The sequence below is a fragment of the Annulohypoxylon truncatum genome, assembly GCF_022578515.1.
Source record: "Annulohypoxylon truncatum strain CBS 140777 unplaced genomic scaffold F4807scaffold_15, whole genome shotgun sequence".
NCBI classification, from domain to species: Eukaryota; Fungi; Ascomycota; class Sordariomycetes; order Xylariales; family Hypoxylaceae; genus Annulohypoxylon; species Annulohypoxylon truncatum.
The window spans coordinates 375753-392856 of NW_025953801.1; the positions used below are offsets into that span (position 1 = coordinate 375753).

General features: G+C 49.5%; 6 protein-coding genes across 6 annotated transcripts; 3 read left to right on the forward strand and 3 right to left on the reverse strand.

Moving 5' to 3' along the window:
* Window positions 1-102: 102 nt before the first annotated feature.
* Window positions 103-1848, reverse strand: F4807DRAFT_424888 (SGNH hydrolase). Its single transcript, XM_047997918.1, has one exon. It carries the CDS (start codon window positions 1345-1347, stop codon window positions 535-537), a length of 813 nt encoding a protein of 270 aa, XP_047854441.1. The 5' UTR covers window positions 1348-1848; the 3' UTR covers window positions 103-534.
* A 770-nt stretch (window positions 1849-2618) lies between these two features.
* On the forward strand, window positions 2619-4990 carry F4807DRAFT_424889 (guanine deaminase). Its single transcript, XM_047997919.1, has 2 exons — window positions 2619-3507; window positions 3585-4990. The coding sequence occupies exons 1-2, from the start codon at window positions 3255-3257 to the stop codon at window positions 4757-4759; spliced, it is 1428 nt and encodes a 475-aa protein (XP_047854442.1). The 5' UTR covers window positions 2619-3254; the 3' UTR covers window positions 4760-4990.
* A 2630-nt stretch (window positions 4991-7620) lies between these two features.
* Window positions 7621-8704, reverse strand: F4807DRAFT_78392 (uncharacterized protein). Its single transcript, XM_048003483.1, has 3 exons — window positions 8094-8704; window positions 7789-8040; window positions 7621-7738 (listed from the first exon to the last, which is right to left on the reverse strand). Exons 1-3 carry the CDS (start codon window positions 8608-8610, stop codon window positions 7725-7727), a joined length of 783 nt encoding a protein of 260 aa, XP_047854443.1. The 5' UTR covers window positions 8611-8704; the 3' UTR covers window positions 7621-7724.
* Window positions 8705-8890: 186 nt separating this feature from the next.
* F4807DRAFT_424894 (ku70 protein) lies at window positions 8891-11271 on the reverse strand. Its single transcript, XM_047997920.1, has 3 exons — window positions 11016-11271; window positions 10366-10962; window positions 8891-10312 (listed from the first exon to the last, which is right to left on the reverse strand). The coding sequence occupies exons 1-3, from the start codon at window positions 11073-11075 to the stop codon at window positions 9035-9037; spliced, it is 1935 nt and encodes a 644-aa protein (XP_047854444.1). The 5' UTR covers window positions 11076-11271; the 3' UTR covers window positions 8891-9034.
* Window positions 11272-11706: 435 nt separating this feature from the next.
* Window positions 11707-13398, forward strand: F4807DRAFT_424897 (ferrochelatase-domain-containing protein). Its single transcript, XM_047997921.1, has 3 exons — window positions 11707-12104; window positions 12161-12725; window positions 12782-13398. Exons 1-3 carry the CDS (start codon window positions 11874-11876, stop codon window positions 13243-13245), a joined length of 1260 nt encoding a protein of 419 aa, XP_047854445.1. The 5' UTR covers window positions 11707-11873; the 3' UTR covers window positions 13246-13398.
* An 882-nt stretch (window positions 13399-14280) lies between these two features.
* Window positions 14281-16940, forward strand: F4807DRAFT_78414 (MFS general substrate transporter). The gene is made up of 4 exons (XM_048003484.1): window positions 14281-14991; window positions 15051-15124; window positions 15194-16644; window positions 16698-16940. Exons 1-4 carry the CDS (start codon window positions 14776-14778, stop codon window positions 16793-16795), a joined length of 1839 nt encoding a protein of 612 aa, XP_047854446.1. The 5' UTR covers window positions 14281-14775; the 3' UTR covers window positions 16796-16940.
* The last annotated feature ends 164 nt before the right edge of the window (window positions 16941-17104 follow it).

The window sequence follows — 17104 nt, forward strand, 5'->3', positions numbered from 1 at the left end:
ATGATTAAAAAAAACAAACCACCCCTATTCCTATATAAAGAGTTAATTGCTAGAGCATGTACGATCTGAGCTAAATCATCAATGATAGTCCATACACCTAATGATTGATTCTATAGGTAATGAAAAGACTTGTCTAATAGAAGAGTATGAATAGCCCGGTCATTTTAAACGGTTTGGGAATATGTAGATTTTCATCAATATACTTCAGTAGTGAGCTCTCGCATACCCACGCAACCACAACTATTTCGAGTGTTTGTACATTCTATGCTTCATACCTATGCACCTAGCTATGTCATTCTTCCGACCCTATGATCTCTACCATATCCAAGATTCAATATAAACCACTCATGATTTACATGCAGGTACTATCCCGTTTCATCTTCATGCAATATTCTACCCCACGGCATTCTCCAAGCCGGAGTCTTTAACGTCATATCACTCAAATTCGGCTCAAGTCCTCACGGTGTAGATACCTCGACACCTAAACTTGCCTATACCTAACGAAGTCACGCCTAAGCCCCACCTCGCCAACCATCACAGCTCACCATCGTCCACAATCTTCAGCTCGACGAGCTTCTTGTAGATCAGGTCGGCGACGGCCTTCATGCCCTCGGCGCGGGGGTGGTACGCGCCGCCGGAGTAGAACAGCTTCCACGAGAAGCCGGAGACCCAGGGCTCGGGGGCGCCGATGGCGTGGTCCTCGCTCGGCGCGCCCACGGATACGACGTGGCACCAGTCGCCGCGGCCCTCGACCGCCTTCGCCGTGGCTTCTAGAAGCCGCGCGCCGACCGCCCGGTGGTGCGCGACGCGGTCCTCGCCAAACGGCACGTCCTTGCCGGCCCGCACGTGCGAGCCCAGCAGCGTCAGGTACTCGACGACGAGGACCTGGGCCCGGGGCGCCTTGGCGTGGATCGCGTCGAGCACGCCGGCGTACCTATCCGCGAGCCCGTCGACGTCGAGGTCCGCAGTCGACACGGGGGCGCCGCCGGTGCCGCGGATCTTCAGGGCGACGGCGCCGAGCCAGGACGCGTTGAGCGTGTCCTCGAAGATGCCGCCGACGTAGCCGATGTCGTTGCCGCCGCCGAGCACGAACACGAGGTCCGCGTCCGCGGGCAGGCCCTCGATCTGCGGGGGGAAAACGCGGCTGCCCCGCTCCTGCGGCTCCGTCGTCAGGTTCGGCAGCACGGCGCCCGAGACGGTGAGGTCGGTCAGCGAGGACCCCGGCACGCGCTGCTGGATCAGGCACGCGAAGTTGGCGCCCGAGCGGCCCGCGTCCTCGTCCACGCACGGCGGGATGCTGGGCCCGGCCGCGAAGGAGGAGCCCAGGCTGGCTATGCGGAGGGGCATGCTGGTCCGGCGGGAGGGGGAGGAGCTAATGGGTTTTGGGGGGGAGGGGGGCGGCTGGGGTTGGCCGCCGAGGAATTCTGGTGCGGGAGATTAGAGACGATAGGCAATTGCGCACGAAATTAAGTAAGTATCTAATCCGAACTAGTTGGGATGTGTTGTTGTGTTTCGGGATTTAGGTTCCGTTGGTGATTGCGTAGGTGAGACAAGTTGACAAAAGGCAACAAACGGACTTGCGATGACGAGTTATATTTTGGGGTTGGGGTTCGGGTGATTTTTGGGGTAGTGTAAGACAGCGTCGATGCTAGATCTGGGGAGTTTCTTTTCTGCCCCTCCCCCCTTTTTTCTAATAATATGCCTGGTCTAGGCGTTTATTTTGCCGGGACCCCTCGGTTTGCAGAGTTCGGTAGTATGGTATTTCGTAATATGGGCCAATGAGGAGATGTGAGCATTGTCGCGAGTCACACCGCCTATAGCATTTGTTGCGAATATGTGAAATTGTGTATGACAGCTTCTCGAAACTCATAACTAGGTAAAAGTTGAGAGAAGAGTGGTAAAATAGTATTTACGAATGGAAATACGCACATGTCTCAGTGCTCACATCTAGTTCAACCAAATAGGCAATGCTCGATTTCGAGGCTTAGGAAGGTACATTAGGTATTCATGGATTATTTAATACAGCTAAGTTGACTAATACTTCATGAAGGTTTAATAAAGGATATTCGGAAAACATAACCATATTCTGAAACATTGGAGCTGACACAACGTCATTATTGCAAGGGAATATTCAACATATATCTTTATATCTTCATATCATCAAGGGGTGACAAGGAATAAGAGAAGGGGAAAAGAGAAAGGCATAAGCAGTGAACTGCGATAACCGGCTTCATCGATGAGTAAGCGTTGCTGAGTATGTTTGATGCATGACTCGAGGTCTCGAATATACTCCTCTTTTTGAAACGAGGGACTCCAGATTTAAAGCAAACAAGACAATATAGTAAATGAATAAAGCATAATGTAAATCATGCCAAATATATGTTCCGTGGTGTTTGCTAGGTCTCTTGGTTCGTCCCCGAAAATGAGAACTCAATGGTTGTGTAATGACTAAAGAGACCGATAACTCAAAGTCTTAGTGGGGGTTAGGAAAGCGGATTACTGTATGTAGCTGGCACCAATGGGAAAGCTAGCTCGGGTGCCGGCGTCAACCGGCTTTTATCGGACGTCACCACAAATGCTGTACGCCGGTGGACACTTCCGTCACAAATGCCCATACACGTTGTCAGAACGGGCCACCACGTCGGGTCCTGGGTAAGGTTCGGCAAGGCTTTAGTAGATGCAGGAACGCCCTTAGGTGCTGCCATATTCGTCTAATCTAGAATATTGCCTTATCTAGCTGGGGCCGTCTAAAACGTCGCTTAGTCTCCTTAGTCTTCCCTTACTCCCGCTGAGTCCATAAGATCCAGAATCTCCCCTTTCATTCTTTTTTTCCTCGTCCTTGAAATAGTTTTCTTAATCTGGATTCTTGAATTTCTGTTACATGTTACGTCATTCCAACGCATATAACCTGAATTTGGACATTCGTTCGCTCATGTTGAGATTTGTCACTTATGAGTAAAAGGTCACCGCGTGGCCGGGTCAAGAAATAGGTTGGATCCGGTGTGATTGAGGAAGGATAACGTGAATTCGGATTGGGTAGTTTCCGTCTCACAGGACCTGTGACATCCCACCACATTACCTACTCCTGACCACAGCGCGCAACCGGCATCATAGCAGGTGGTCTGCTTGCAAGCGTTTTGGTAAGAGGTCCAGATTTCGGATCTCGGATCTATATTGGATATATATCAGGGTCTAAAGAGGTACTCTAGGGACGTCGTACAGACGTGGGCAGTCAAGTCAGAGAGAAAGTGGTCATGGCCCCCTTAAGCAATGAGAAGAACCATTTGTTCCTAGGCTTGTTCATACATAGCATCAAGCTCGGAGAACTCCAATATCTTCACGATGCTGCAGTCTGTGTCGACAAGTCCGGCAAGATCGTTGCTGTTGAGCCGCAATACGATCAGAAGAAGGCCGAAGAGATACTATACCCCAAGCTTGGTTGGGAAGCTAGTGATGTCGACGTCACGAAAGCAAAGGATGGCCAATTCTTCTTTCCTGGCTTCATTGGTACGTTTACATGAGTCCCCCTTTTCTCTTTGTAATGCAAGTCTGCTCCTTACTCCTTTGCTTACCAGAGACAACAGATACGCACATCCACGCGCCGCAGTATCCCAACGCGGGAATATTTGGCAAGTCGACGTTACTAGACTGGTTGAATACCTACACATTTCCAATGGAAGCGTCTCTCTCTTCGCTCCCAAAGGCCCGTAGGGTTTACACGCGGTGCATTCGTCAGACGCTGGCTCACGGCACTACGACCGCTGTCTACTACGCCACGATCCACGTGCCGTCCACGAACCTCCTCGCAGATCTATGTCTCTCAATGGGTCAGCGAGCCTTTGTCGGCCGCGTGTGTATGGACCATATTGGCCCGTCCTACTACCTCGACGAATCGCCCGCGCAGTCGCTCGCCGCGACGCGCGAGACGATCGACCATATTCGGGGCATCGACGCCTCCTTCGAACTCGTGTCCCCGATCCTGACGCCCCGCTTCGCGCCCGCTTGCACGCGGGAGGCGATGAAGGCACTCGGACAATTGCACCGCGAGACGGGGATCCCGATCCAGACGCACATCTCGGAGAACGCGGACGAGATCCAGATGGTGCGGGACATGTTCCCCGAAGCCGCGAACTACGCCGCCGTGTACGATGCCCACGGCCTGCTGGGCGCGCGCACGATCCTCGCCCACGCCGTCCACTTCTCAGGCGAGGAGGCGGACCTCGTCGCGCGCCGCGGGTCCAAGGTCTCGCACTGCCCGACCAGCAACTCGGCGCTGACGAGCGGCGAGGCCCGCGTCCGCTGGCTGCTCGAGAAGGGCATCGCCGTCGGCCTCGGCACCGACGTGAGCGGCGGGTACAGCCCGAGCATGCTCCTGGCCGCGCGCCACGCTGCCCTCGTCTCGAACCACCTCGCCATGCCCATGGGAAAATGGGCCCACGTCCCGGCTGCCGAGCGCGAGCGCGCGAGGCTCAGCGTCGAGGAGGTGCTGCACCTGGCTACGCGGGGCGGCGCCGAGGTCGTCGGGTTGAGCGGGAAGATCGGCGGGTTCGAGGTCGGCATGGAGTGGGACGCGCAACTTATCGGGCTGGGCCTCGTCGACGAGATGCCTGCCGAAGACGACATGGCGGATCGCGGAAACGTGGATATCTTCGGCTGGGAGCGGGTGGAGGATCGCGTTGCTAAGTGGGTGTATAATGGCGATGATAGGAATGTGAAGAAAGTCTGGGTTAGAGGTCGACTTGTGCATGAGCGCGCGTAGATGTGTAGATGAATGGTCAAATGCGATGTTGTAGATAACCGACCTACATAGATATTAGACCGGAGATTTGGACGTATGGTCTGTTTATGATGTACAGCGCATGGTAGATAGAAAAGGTGTATATATCCTTTACCCCCTTACCCCTGACACCTGTTGCGAGTCAGTTGGTTCGGTTTAGATGCGGCATACATATGGTACTGGCAAGAGATCGAAGAATTCGCCTAACCGGCGACTGTTCTTAAATGACTTATATTATCCCGTCTAGAGCGCGTATCGGGTATCACTCAAGCTATTCACATCTGTATCCGCGGACTTCTTAATCCTTTTACGCCGCTGCCGAGTCTCGGCCCGTTGCCGTAGCCGTGTATACCATGCCATCTCCACCCCGTCCAAAGCAAATACGTAAGCCCCTTAGTTTATACACATCTAGGTGCATTGTATGTGAATTCGAAGTCGTATGTAGTTCATTATCACCACTAATCCCGCTCCAAGCTCCTAGAACCCCGAAATGGTCTCGGTAACCCCGAATTATCAAACAAAAGCGTAATTCACTGTCCTCGTATAGGCACAATAATAGGATCAGTGTGCGGAGTTGCTCGCCCTCAATAGATCATACAATGCCTGATCATCTGCACCAGCGCTATAGCCGTGTCCCGAATAGTTGGCAGGGTTAGTTCTATGGCTGTTGTATGTAGCCTGGCTTGAGCCGGCGGCACCACCATAACCACTGCTCCGGTTACTACTGTAACTGTGCTGATTTGCACCACTATTGCCATTGTTAGGGGTTATGCCGTACCAACTCTGCTGGGTTTGTTGGTTCGTATTGGGTTGTTGTGTCGAATAAGATCCATAGGACTGAGGCTGGGGCTGCGGTTGACTATATGGGACATTCTGGCGGGAGGTTTGTCTATCGACAGACCTTGTCCCGTAATTGTGGGATGTAGATGCGGTAGTCGGCGCCATGGCATAGGTAGTATTTGTGTGTGACTGGGTGTGCGGTTGACTACCTCGAGTTTGCGAAGTTGTCCATTGATTGGTTGTGGGGCTGCTGGTGCTGCTATATCCAGCGGATGAATCCAGTGCACGAGAAAGAGGATTAGTCGATCCAGTGCTTCGAGAATAATCATATGCAGGCGCCGACGGGTATGATGTCGACGTGGTAGTTGTATTAGGGTGGTATGAGCCAGGCGTATAAGCAATGCGAGACGAGCCCTCATCGTTGCTTGCATTGTTGTACTGGGCATTAGTTGAGCTATTATAACGTCCATAAGAGTCATAATTCGGTATCGAATTTGACGATGCTGTGGTATAGGCTGTGTTCATGGTGGCCTGGGGAGCCTGAGGAGGAGGGCGGGACGTGGATGTGACAGGTGTATTTGTTCGCGATCTTTGGCCTTGTTGGGGCTTTGCTTGAGTTACAGCTTGGGCCTCAGTTTGGTATGGTGAACCCCTCATTGGTGATGGCTGGTTCGGCTTTTGCACCGCAGCCTGCGGTAACGCTGTTACCTGTATGTTATTATCGTAGGCTTGTTGGTTTGCTTCTACATTGGAATTGCGCTGTCTTGACCGCCTGGATGCTTGTTGCTTGGTCAGCTTTGGTGATGAGGAGGTGGCTTGTTCCGGCGTGAGTGAGGCATTCCAACCAGGTGTGTGCTGCGGAATGGTCGGTACTGGGACCGGTGTTTGTTTATTCTGACTTGACGGAAGGCTACGGCGACTGGCAGCTGGCTTATCTTGCCTCTTCTGTTTAGTCGCTTGAGCTAATTGTGAATGAGTCGGCGCTGGTGAATGGTCGTTCTGGTGAGAGGCGGATGAGAATGTCAAATTGGGAGAGGACTCGAATTGAGTCCCGCGAGTCTGAGATTCCGGGAATGTCAATGTAGACATTGTCATATGTCCAGATGGAGGTTGATGATCTTGTGGGAATGTGAGTCCAGAACTAGAACCAGGGTAGTAATAGTTTGTAGTAGGTTGTACTGGAGGTGGTTGTGCAGCTGGTTGGTGCTCAATAGGGGCCGATAAGATGTCTGGGTCTGGTATAAACTCTTCATTGTCGGGATCAGGGAGTGGTGACACAACTTCATGCACGGAGTGCTGCGCTGAGTGTCCTGAGTATTGTGAATGCTGTTCTTGGTCCTGTTCTAGGTGCTGTTCTGAATGCGGGTCTGGGGCTGGAGCTGTTGATATTGACATTACGGCTTGCCCGTCATCAGGTTCTTGGAATTGCTCATCTTCCCCGGGCATATCGGAATCTTCGTTGTCGACCACCTCGCCAGACTTCCCCGACCTTCTTCGGCGTGGTTTAGGAGGTAAGTAAACACATTCCACGCCGGATTTAAGGCAGACAGAACAACTAGGATGTTCTTTCGAACACTAAACGCTGTTAGTATCGAGATAGCATTTAATAAACAGGACATATAAAGTCACCTTTCTTTTCCGACTTTTACAAGTCTGACAATTGCCACGCGTCTTCCTCAGAGTTAGCTTTAAAGTAGAAGCTGTCGTCCCGACTGCACCATTTTGTTCGACCGAGACCACTGCGCCAACTGCAGCTGCTGCTACATCCGACTTTTTCTTCCGATTACGCCTCTTAGTAGGCGTCTCAGTTGTTGTAGGAGTAGATTGTGACCCCGACCTAGTTGCGGGATTTACAGTAGAGGACTGTTCTCCAGCCGGCGTGGAAGCAGAGGGTGTGTGTTGATCCACATCAGTCGGGTGAACAATCTTCAACTTCTCTGCACCATGCACCGCCAGCATCTTCAATGAATCTGCCTGCAACTCAGGTGACTGATTTGAGAATATTTCGAACTGTTCCGGAGAAAGTGTCTCTGGATCGATGTCATTGGCTGTAAGGAGTTGTATCGCTGTCTGTTGGCGTCGAGCAGCTTCGTCTGGGGGGACATTTAGAACAGACGTATAATGTACATCATTCAGAACCGCATCTTGCGATTCGGCTCCTTTCTGGCTAACCTGACCGGCCTGATCACTTTCATCAGCTAGATCTCCCATCGGCGCTTCCGGTGCCTTGCCCTTCTTCCTCGCGCGCTTCCTGCGGCTTCCTTCCTCGCCTTCGGTTGGCGGGGGTCGCTTAACCTTTGGCGTTCGCTGATTGCTTGCGTTGCCTTTATTCACCGGCGGAGGTGGTAGATCTGGCGCCAAAAGCTCGAATAGCTGTTGGACGGTTTTGTGGATAGGTGTATGGTTGTACTTGACGATGACGCTTCTGGCGGATTTCGAGAAAGCGATCGTCAGGGTGCCACGACAGTCGAAGGCAGGGCGAGCTACAGTGAAGTTAGAATTTTCATTCGTATTACAGTTCAACGTTTATCCTTACAGGAATTTATGGGATCCAGACTACCTGGGCCACTATAACTAGCAATTATAGGTTGCTCGGCATTCTTCCCGTTTGCGCGATTCCACGCCTGCAGCGAGTCTTTGCAGATGTACGTAAAGTTCCAACCTTGCGCGCTTCTAGAAACCTGCCGAACTACCCATGAGCTACTGTCGATCACTCCCATCGCACCAACTATATGCTTTGCGACAGTGCGTTGAAGCACAGGGTCGTCGGCCGGTTGGTTTTGCACCGTTTCGGAAACATTTACAGATCTAGCAACAGCTTGTTGCTGCGATTGGCTTGTAGGATTGATGGAGCCATCGGGGTTGCTATTCTCTGTGTCTGCATTTAGGTGAAAGACCGTATTATGTCGGAATTCGAAGGTAATGGAGGTATGTTCTGCGCGCGTATCGGACGACTTCGAAATGAGGCTATGATGCAGCTTGTCTTGTATTTCTCGGATAGAACTACACACATAGTTGCCTCGTGGAGAATCTAGATTCAAGAGAGCATCCATTTCGGCGACGGCATGAAGAATGTCGGGATAGTATCATCCCGCTCTCCTCCACGGCTGCCGCTTAGATCGCTCGCTAGGAATAGTTTTAAGATGTAATAAGTTAAACGCGTAGGTTATGACAAGCCGTGGCTCTGGGGTAATTGTGGCTAAACACAAAATCGAGTGGCTAGTAGGGACATGGCGTACCCAAGTGGTTGGTACACTTGGCTCCACAAAAGGGTACCGGGATACAAGACGGAGTATGCAACCAACCGTAATAGAATTTGTCAAGCGCAGAGGTACACAGGAAGCCAGTATCATTTTACAATACTAAGTGTCTAGTAGGTAAGTAATCCGAAAGAATAGCCACTCCCAACGCCAAAGATTAGACTACATCTGGATTCCTTTTGTCTTAGCCGGTACATGCCCCTAGTCCTCTACCTATTTACACGTTCTCCTCAATCCACTCCTCAAGTCTCTCGATGAGAGTTTTCTTCAGCCCCTTTGCGTCAATTCCACGATCGCTAAGTATTGGCTTCAATTCAGGTATCGTCAATTTTGACAAGGTGCCATCATTATATCTCTTCTTCAGCTCAGTGTTGTTCATACCTGTGCTACCAGACCCGGGTTTTGCTGCTGTTGTTTTCGCCTTCTTCGCTGGCTTAGGCCCATTGTCATCGTCATCGTTCTCCATTTCCCGCTTGATGGATTGGGCATCTTTGACCATGCTTAAAACATTGTCCGCAGTCCGCGACCAGTCCTGAATGTACTCGCCACACCTGTTGTGGATAGCCTTGTACTTAGGGACGGTAGCGTCATTTGGCGTCTCGGGAACCTCCTCCTCCAGCGCGAGAGCTTGAAGGATCTTGTAGTGCCATTGGAGTGCGGGATTTGGATACTTTGATGGATTGTATGTAGCCGTTGGCAATTGTAGGTTACCAATGACCTTGTTCATACAATCAGTCAGTTGGTCTGTGGTTCGGATAAGCTTGACCTGGTCGGGAGCTTCGCGTAAATCGTCGGCAAAGGGAATTGGATAAAGCCATAAGCCAGCAGGTATGTAGTCGACTCCCGTCCTACGGTCCGACTGCGACCTGGAGGGAATAATCGCAACCAACTGAGGGTTGCCATTTGTCCGAGCAATGTGCCATGCGATGCCAACCTTTCTGGATTTCAATAGCTTTTGCCACAACGCGGTGAAAACACGCGAGGATCCAACATAGCCTTCTTCGCTTGGGAAGATAAAGATCGATTTCTTGATCGATGCCCAAAATCCTAATTGCGATCTGTCCTTGAAGCCGATAATACGTATTATCGGGCCTCCAAATTGCTTGATGGACTTCTGCTCGTCTTCGCTAAAATAAACGTATTCGCCTCCAAACTTATAGGCCTTTTTCACTTCACCGGTTTGAACCGTTCTGGCGCTATCCTCGGCAATGTGAGCGGTTTCACCTACGGCAATCTGCGCTTTCTGGCCATCCAACCAAACGTAACAGCTACGCGCCGGGGTCTGCGGCTGAATGATGTTATACCCCTTCACTGAGATTTGAAGTCCAGGGCCAAGCTCAAGTGGCATATTGCTGAAATATGCCCGCTTTGGCGTTTGCCTAGAGTTGACATTGGAGACTAACGAATTCAAGAGTGTTAGACCGCTGCCGGATTTTGACGTTGAAATCTTTCCTGGATGCGCTTCCTCGACAGTTGGGTCACGATAGATAATATCCTGAATTATGTCAGTGAATAGAACAACCAAGCTAGCATGAGCATGAAAATTACATCATAGAACTTGCTGAAGTCGAATTTTTCGTCTCCACGGGTGATTGCAAAGAGCTCGATAGTGACTCCAAGATCGTATAAATCCTTAGCACGATATGCCGCATTTTCCTTAAGTTTCTTGTCATCTTTATGGGGGTCATCGTTATCCGTAATAATAAACAATCTCCGAGATCCAAAATTTGGGGCTTTGGTAGTGAGGAGATTGTTTGCTAGGAAAAGCAAGTTCGATATCTGAGTACCCTCACTAGATGGAACTAAAATCTCATCGGCACCCTCGCCTTCTTCGACAAGACCTTTTAGGTTTTTCACATCTTCGGCTGCGGGAATATCAAGGTCGGTGTAGACGTAACAGTGAGGGTAAGGGAGATTCTGATCATCTCGATACTTTGTCTTTTCAGTACCAAAGAGTATTATGCCCATCATATCCTTCGGATTAGATATAATTCGTTGCTGCATCACCTGGTAGGCACACTTCAAAGCAGCATACACAGGAGGGTCTTTGTCCGCCTTCTTGTCAGTTGACTCGGGAGGCGGCTGAAGCATCGACTCGCTAACATCGATAGCGAAGATAAGAGCATCCTTCTGAGCTTTATAATCCTAATCAACGTTTAGTCCGGAGAAATCTCATAAAAATAGACATAATGACACACCTGTTCACCAATCTCATCTTCCTCCTCTTCCTCATCCCTCTTCTCATGGCGATCTGCCATGGTGGGCCTTATGTCTCTACTCCAATGAGCTTGGAACACTAAGTGAGAGAGGTGTTAAGATGTTGTAAAAAGTAAGGAAATATGTTGTCTTTACGACAGCGTGCACGAGATGGTGAAGTTATTTCATTTTCATTTTTTGGCAAATAATCTCAATTATGAAGCTTAATTGTTTAGGCAGATGCCGCGATCAGGCGCGTATGATGTAAGTGGTTTCTATGAAGTAATCGCGGAGTCAGGTGACTTCCACTGAGTTCCTGCCTAAGCGGATTTTCATTACGTAATATGTGGAGTTCCGTTAGAACGGTATAGCACCTCGTTATGCCCATAGCGAGTTTGAATGGTCTATTACCTATGCCATTTTCAACCACAAGCTTGTTACATCGTTTCATTCGAGTGGGATAAATTATAATTTATACAAACTTGAGAAAGGAAAGGGAAAGGAAGAAAGAAAGAAAAAGGATGGATGCAATGTGGTGGATATTTATATAACTAGTATATATGGATGATAGTATCATGCTGGTAAGGAGTCTAACCTCTTAAATGGTAGATTACGTCACAGAATTGCTAGGCAATTAAGCATGCTTCATTGGCCCCTTGAAGGACGAGGAACGGGCGCCGCGGATAGCTGAACGCAAGCTTCCCAATGTCGATGACTTGGCGATATTCCAGAAATGCAAATCGCCACTAATCTCTCCACCGAACTATTCAATTGTCTAGAAATTTCGTATTTAATGTTTTAAGGTGTCGCCATTTCAAATTATCCTAGACTGAGAATACAGAGAAACAAATTCGTGCAATATGGCTTCTCGCCGTTCCGTCGCACAGCTCTCGCGCAGAGCAGCTGGTACTGCTAGTTCGTTGAGCCTACGATTATCGAATAGCGCGCTGCAAACGAGATCATTCGCAACGCCCGTGCCACCTGTTACACAAAATGCGACTGGCTCAAAGGGCCCAACGGCCATGGTATTCTTGAATATGGGTGGTCCCTCGACTCTAAATGAAGTTGGCGACTTTCTAAGCCGATTGTTCGTATGTTATCTGTATGCGCCGCCACGCATCTCTGCGCAATCCTAATATGTGAGCAGGCAGATGGTGACTTGATACCATTGGGAAGACTGCAAAACTACATCGGTCCTCTCATCTCGAAACGAAGAACACCGAAGATCCAAAAACAATACGCAGAGATTGGAGGTGGTTCGCCCATTCGAAAGTGGTCGGAATATCAAAACGAAGAAATGTGCAAGATTCTCGACCGGATATCGCCCCAGACAGCGCCGCACAAACCCTACGTCGCATTTCGCTACGCAGATCCTTTGACCGAGGAGATGTACAATCAATTGCTGGCAGATGGCTTCGGGAACGGTAAGGGAGGAAGAGCTGTGGCGTTTACACAGTATCCCCAATATTCTTGCTCCACGACAGGAAGCAGTCTTAACGAGCTGTGGAAATGGCGGCAACGGCTAGAAGGCAAAGCTGGACCTGGTACCATTCAATGGAGCGTCATCGACAGGTGGCCGGTACATCCGGGCCTGGTTGAAGCTTTCGCCCATAATATTGAGAAAACGCTGGCGTCATATCCAGAAGACCGCCGAAGCCAAGTCGTCTTATTATTCTCCGCCCACAGTTTGCCAATGACGGTAGTAAATCGAGGTAAGGACTTGAATGAATAAATCCGGACAAACACAACTGACATGTAATGGGTTTAGGTGATCCGTATCCTGCCGAAGTTGCTGCAACAGTGTATGCTGTAATGCAGCGCCTGAAGTTTTCTAACCCTTATAGACTATGCTGGCAGTCACAGGTTGGTCCTCAGCCATGGCTAGGCCCTCAAACTCAAATGTCGGTCGAGGAATACGTCGCGAAGGGACAGAAAGATCTCGTCCTTATCCCTATTGCATTTACCTCAGATCACATCGAAACACTCTTCGAGCTCGACAAGGAGGTCATCGGGGAGTCCGGCCACGCGGACACCGTTAAGCGGATAGAAAGTCTCAATGGCAGTCCCATCTTCATCGATGCTCTCGCAGACCTCGCAAAGACTCACCTAGACAGTGGCATCTCATGCTCTTACCAGATGGGTCTAAGGTGTCCTGGCTGTAAGAGTGAACGGTGCGCCGAGTCGAAGAAGTTTTTCGCTGCACAGGAGAACACTTCTACAGCGTCAGTATAGAGCGCATATTTCTAGGATTTCGCAGGTTCTAAAAATACTGCTATTTGGTAGTTGGGAGCAGTTCAAAACACTACTCCAGTATTACTTGTCTCACTGTTTGCGTATATCTATATATTTTACTCTACCAGCTCTACCAGCTCTACCAGCTCTACCTAGCTATTTTCTGTTTTAGCAGAAGAGTTATCTTGTACCAGTTAAACGATCGGATGGGAAAAATAGGTATGAATTAGACAGGCACGATATATTATTGAATTGATGACTATATTCTACTATGCACATATCAACTATGTAATCCTATGCCGGAGTTAAGAACTTGCCGATGGCCGGAGGGGAACTCTAGATGCCCGATTATATCAATGCGAATACCTTGGAACCTTGAGGGTCGCAGGTTGCACCGCAGGATCGCACGGGACGCTGCGTCATCGATGTGCTGGCGACAATTACAACAGGCTGTGCCTTATCTTACTGTTTTGACAAGTCGACGCAATGCATTCGTGTTCCACTCCGGTGCTGGCTCGGTATGGTATTTCTACACTTAAGTTTTTGATATAAAGTGAAGTTCATACATACCCTACTAACGTTGAGAGTTATTTGTGGTCCGCAGAAACCACATGTTCATATGTACTTGGAGGGTCCAACGTTGAAACCTTCAATGCTCCGACGAAAAGATCGGATTGGTAAGCACCGAGTCGTTTATCAGGAACGAGATTAACCTGATTAGATCGACCGGGGTAGGTGGGTAGGAGGACCCCAGATACGATCGTTTGACGGAGAACATCCAATTCCGATTTAAATGTACATAATACATACCGCGGCTGTATTTGTGAAGTACCAGCATTAAGCTTCTATTCACGTAAAGCAACCGGTTAATAGGGGTGTCGGAAACTAGGAGACTTCAAAGATACGAGTATCCATGTAGTCGTTCAGTAGCACCACGTTGGTAACATGGAACTTGGAAGGCACTAGCCGCTAGGTACTTGGTAGGTAGGACAAATCAAACCCAGCCAATTCCAAAGAGACGGAATTCGACTGATATGGGTACCCTCGCGCTTCTTCACATCATTTTCTCCAAATCCCCTAGCGCCGTACACTTTGGACGCTGGTAGTTCAAATTCCAGCAATTCAAGCTTTAATTGGCATCCTCCGTACACATCATCGACTTAGATAGACCAATGGTATCCTGTATCATTTAATCAGGGTTTCGGGTATGGGACATATCTTTACGTTCTTTCCCAACTCTCCTCCGACTTGTTGAGGTCGACCATTGACCTTCTTCGAGTCCCGAGTAAAGGCGTCGCTTTGAGTTCTATTGATTCTCTAGTGGGTCGGTCATAAGATAAGCATTCCGGGATCCTTCGTTTGAGACCAAGTCATTTCATATTCCATATCATAACGAAACATCCGCGATTCCCGGTATACATAGATAGCTTAAAACATACGTACGTGGAAAGCGGACACCGCACCCGGCTGTCCATAACGTCCGGCAACGTCGAGAACCGGTCATAGTGGCGCAACGATTGAATAGTCAAGATGGCAAGCGATGCGCAACCCGTCCAGAGGAGTAGCAGGCAGATCGTACTCATAGACGACGAAGAAGAACGACGGGAGGGAGCAACGGAAACAAGTCCGCTGGTCGGCGCAAACACTAGGAATAATGCGACAGAAGACGACGGGGGCCGAAAGAGACAGGAGAGCTGGATAGGTTATGAAGACTTTATCGGCCTCCCATGGTATCGGAGACCATCGGTAGGTTATATACATACCTATAAAGCTTTGGAGGACGCGAGGACTAACCTCGAAGTCAGGTTTATTGGCTTCTTGGGCCATATTTTTTATTCACACTTGCATTCGGTGGCGTCATTGTACCGAAGGTGAACCTGTAAGTCATGCAGCACCACCACCCTTGCATGAGCAGTATAGATGTCACTAACAAAACGACAACCGTTAGAATTGTCGATTTAATATGTCGCAACTATTTTAGCGAGCGCCAATTGATTGACCCGGATTTTATATTCTTGCCGGTCGTCCTGGGCGGCGACAATCCGCAATGCAATGATCCGCGGGTTCAGAAGAACGTTGCTACTTTCACGCTTGTGATAAGCGCTCTCACAGGTGCCCTTAGCGCTCTTACAGCGCCGAAGCTGGGTTCGCTGTCTGACCGATATGGTCGAAAACGCCTTATGGTGATGGCGTCCTGTGGCGGTCTAGTAAACGAGGTCGTCACCATCTTAGCTGCGAAATTCCCTGAGACGGTTAGCTACCACTGGTTAATCCTGGGCGCATTCTTTGATGGTATCGCCGGTTCTTTCACAGCGGGCAGCATATTAGGCCATTCGTATACGAGCGACTGCGCTCCACCTTCAAAACGCGGAGTGTATATCGGCTATCTCCACGCATGTCTATTCACCGGTTTGGCATTCGGTCCTCTCATTGCTGGCTACTTCGTCGAATGGACTGGCTCATTGGTGTCAATATTTTACGTTGTCCTTGGCTGCCACACCTTCGTCATCTTATTCTTCTGGTTCTTTATGCCTGAGTCGATATCTAAAAAACGGCAGATGGCCGCAAGGGAGAAGCATCGAGCCCAGAGCGAAGCGACAGCTATGCAGCTAAGATCAGGAATTCCGAGTTCAGTAGGAAATTTCGTTGGGCCCCGAGTTGCTTCGTACCTAGATGACCACATGGGAACTTGGCTACCGGCGGTTCTAAGCGCTAACCCATTCGCACCCCTTAAGATGCTTGTTCCGAGTGGGCGAGACAATGGCGGCTTACGGCGGAATCTCGTTCTCCTCGCTCTTATCGACACAGTGACTTTATCCTCCGCAATGGGCGCGAATATTGTCATCGTGCTCTACTCCGAGTATATGTTTAATTGGGGAACCTTGCAAGCTTCACAATTTGTATCGGCTGTGAGCTTGGTACGCGTTGTGATCCTTCTCTGCATCTTTCCGATTATCAACTACGTATTCCGTGTCCTACCATTACGTCGCCGAAGACGCGAGAGCGGGGACGCGAGCGTAGTTGAGACGAACTCTGGCGCCGACAACCTAGACGTCTGGATTATAAGAATTGCTCTTTTCAGTGATGCCATAGGCACTTTTGGCTACATTTTTGTCCGCCGAGAGGAACTATTCATACTGTGCGGTCTAGCGACGGCGTTTGGTGGCCTAGCAAGTGCTACCATCCAAAGCTCGATCACGAAGCACGTCCCAGCCGAGCGTGTAGGCTCCTTATTAGGAGCAATCGGGTTACTGCACGCGCTCGGGCGGGTCTTTGCTCCTGCGCTTTTCAATGGCTTATACGCTGGGACAGTTGAGACATTCCCACAAGCATTCTTCGTCCTATTGGCGTCTCTTTTCGGGTTGGTGGTCTTTGCGAGTTTCTTCGTGAGACCTCATTGTAAGTCTACCCTCACCCTAAACGCACGAGGCAGTCAACTAATTCCTGCATAGTATACCTGAAAGAAGACTACGTTGCAGTCCCGTCACAAGCTTCAAGTGACGCTCCAGCTCCAGATACCACATCCGATGAAGAAGTTTTGGGCATATAAAGAAATATTAAGAGGTTGGAATGCGATATGAGTCAGTCATTCTTGACACCTTGCTTTATGCAATCTTTTCTTTTCAAACGTATAGAATTTAAATCGTATATATGTACCATTTTGCTAAATTTTTGGTAAACTGGTGTGGGCGGCGATGAGTCAAATTCTGAGTTATATGGGCGTACTTAGATATTGGTGTAGTGTTGACTAGGTATCTTGGTATTATTGGATCGCATAGGCGTTTATTAGATGGTGTCAATTATATAAGCTCAGCGAGCTTCTGGCTAAGAATGACCTTATGTTCCAATCATCAACAGC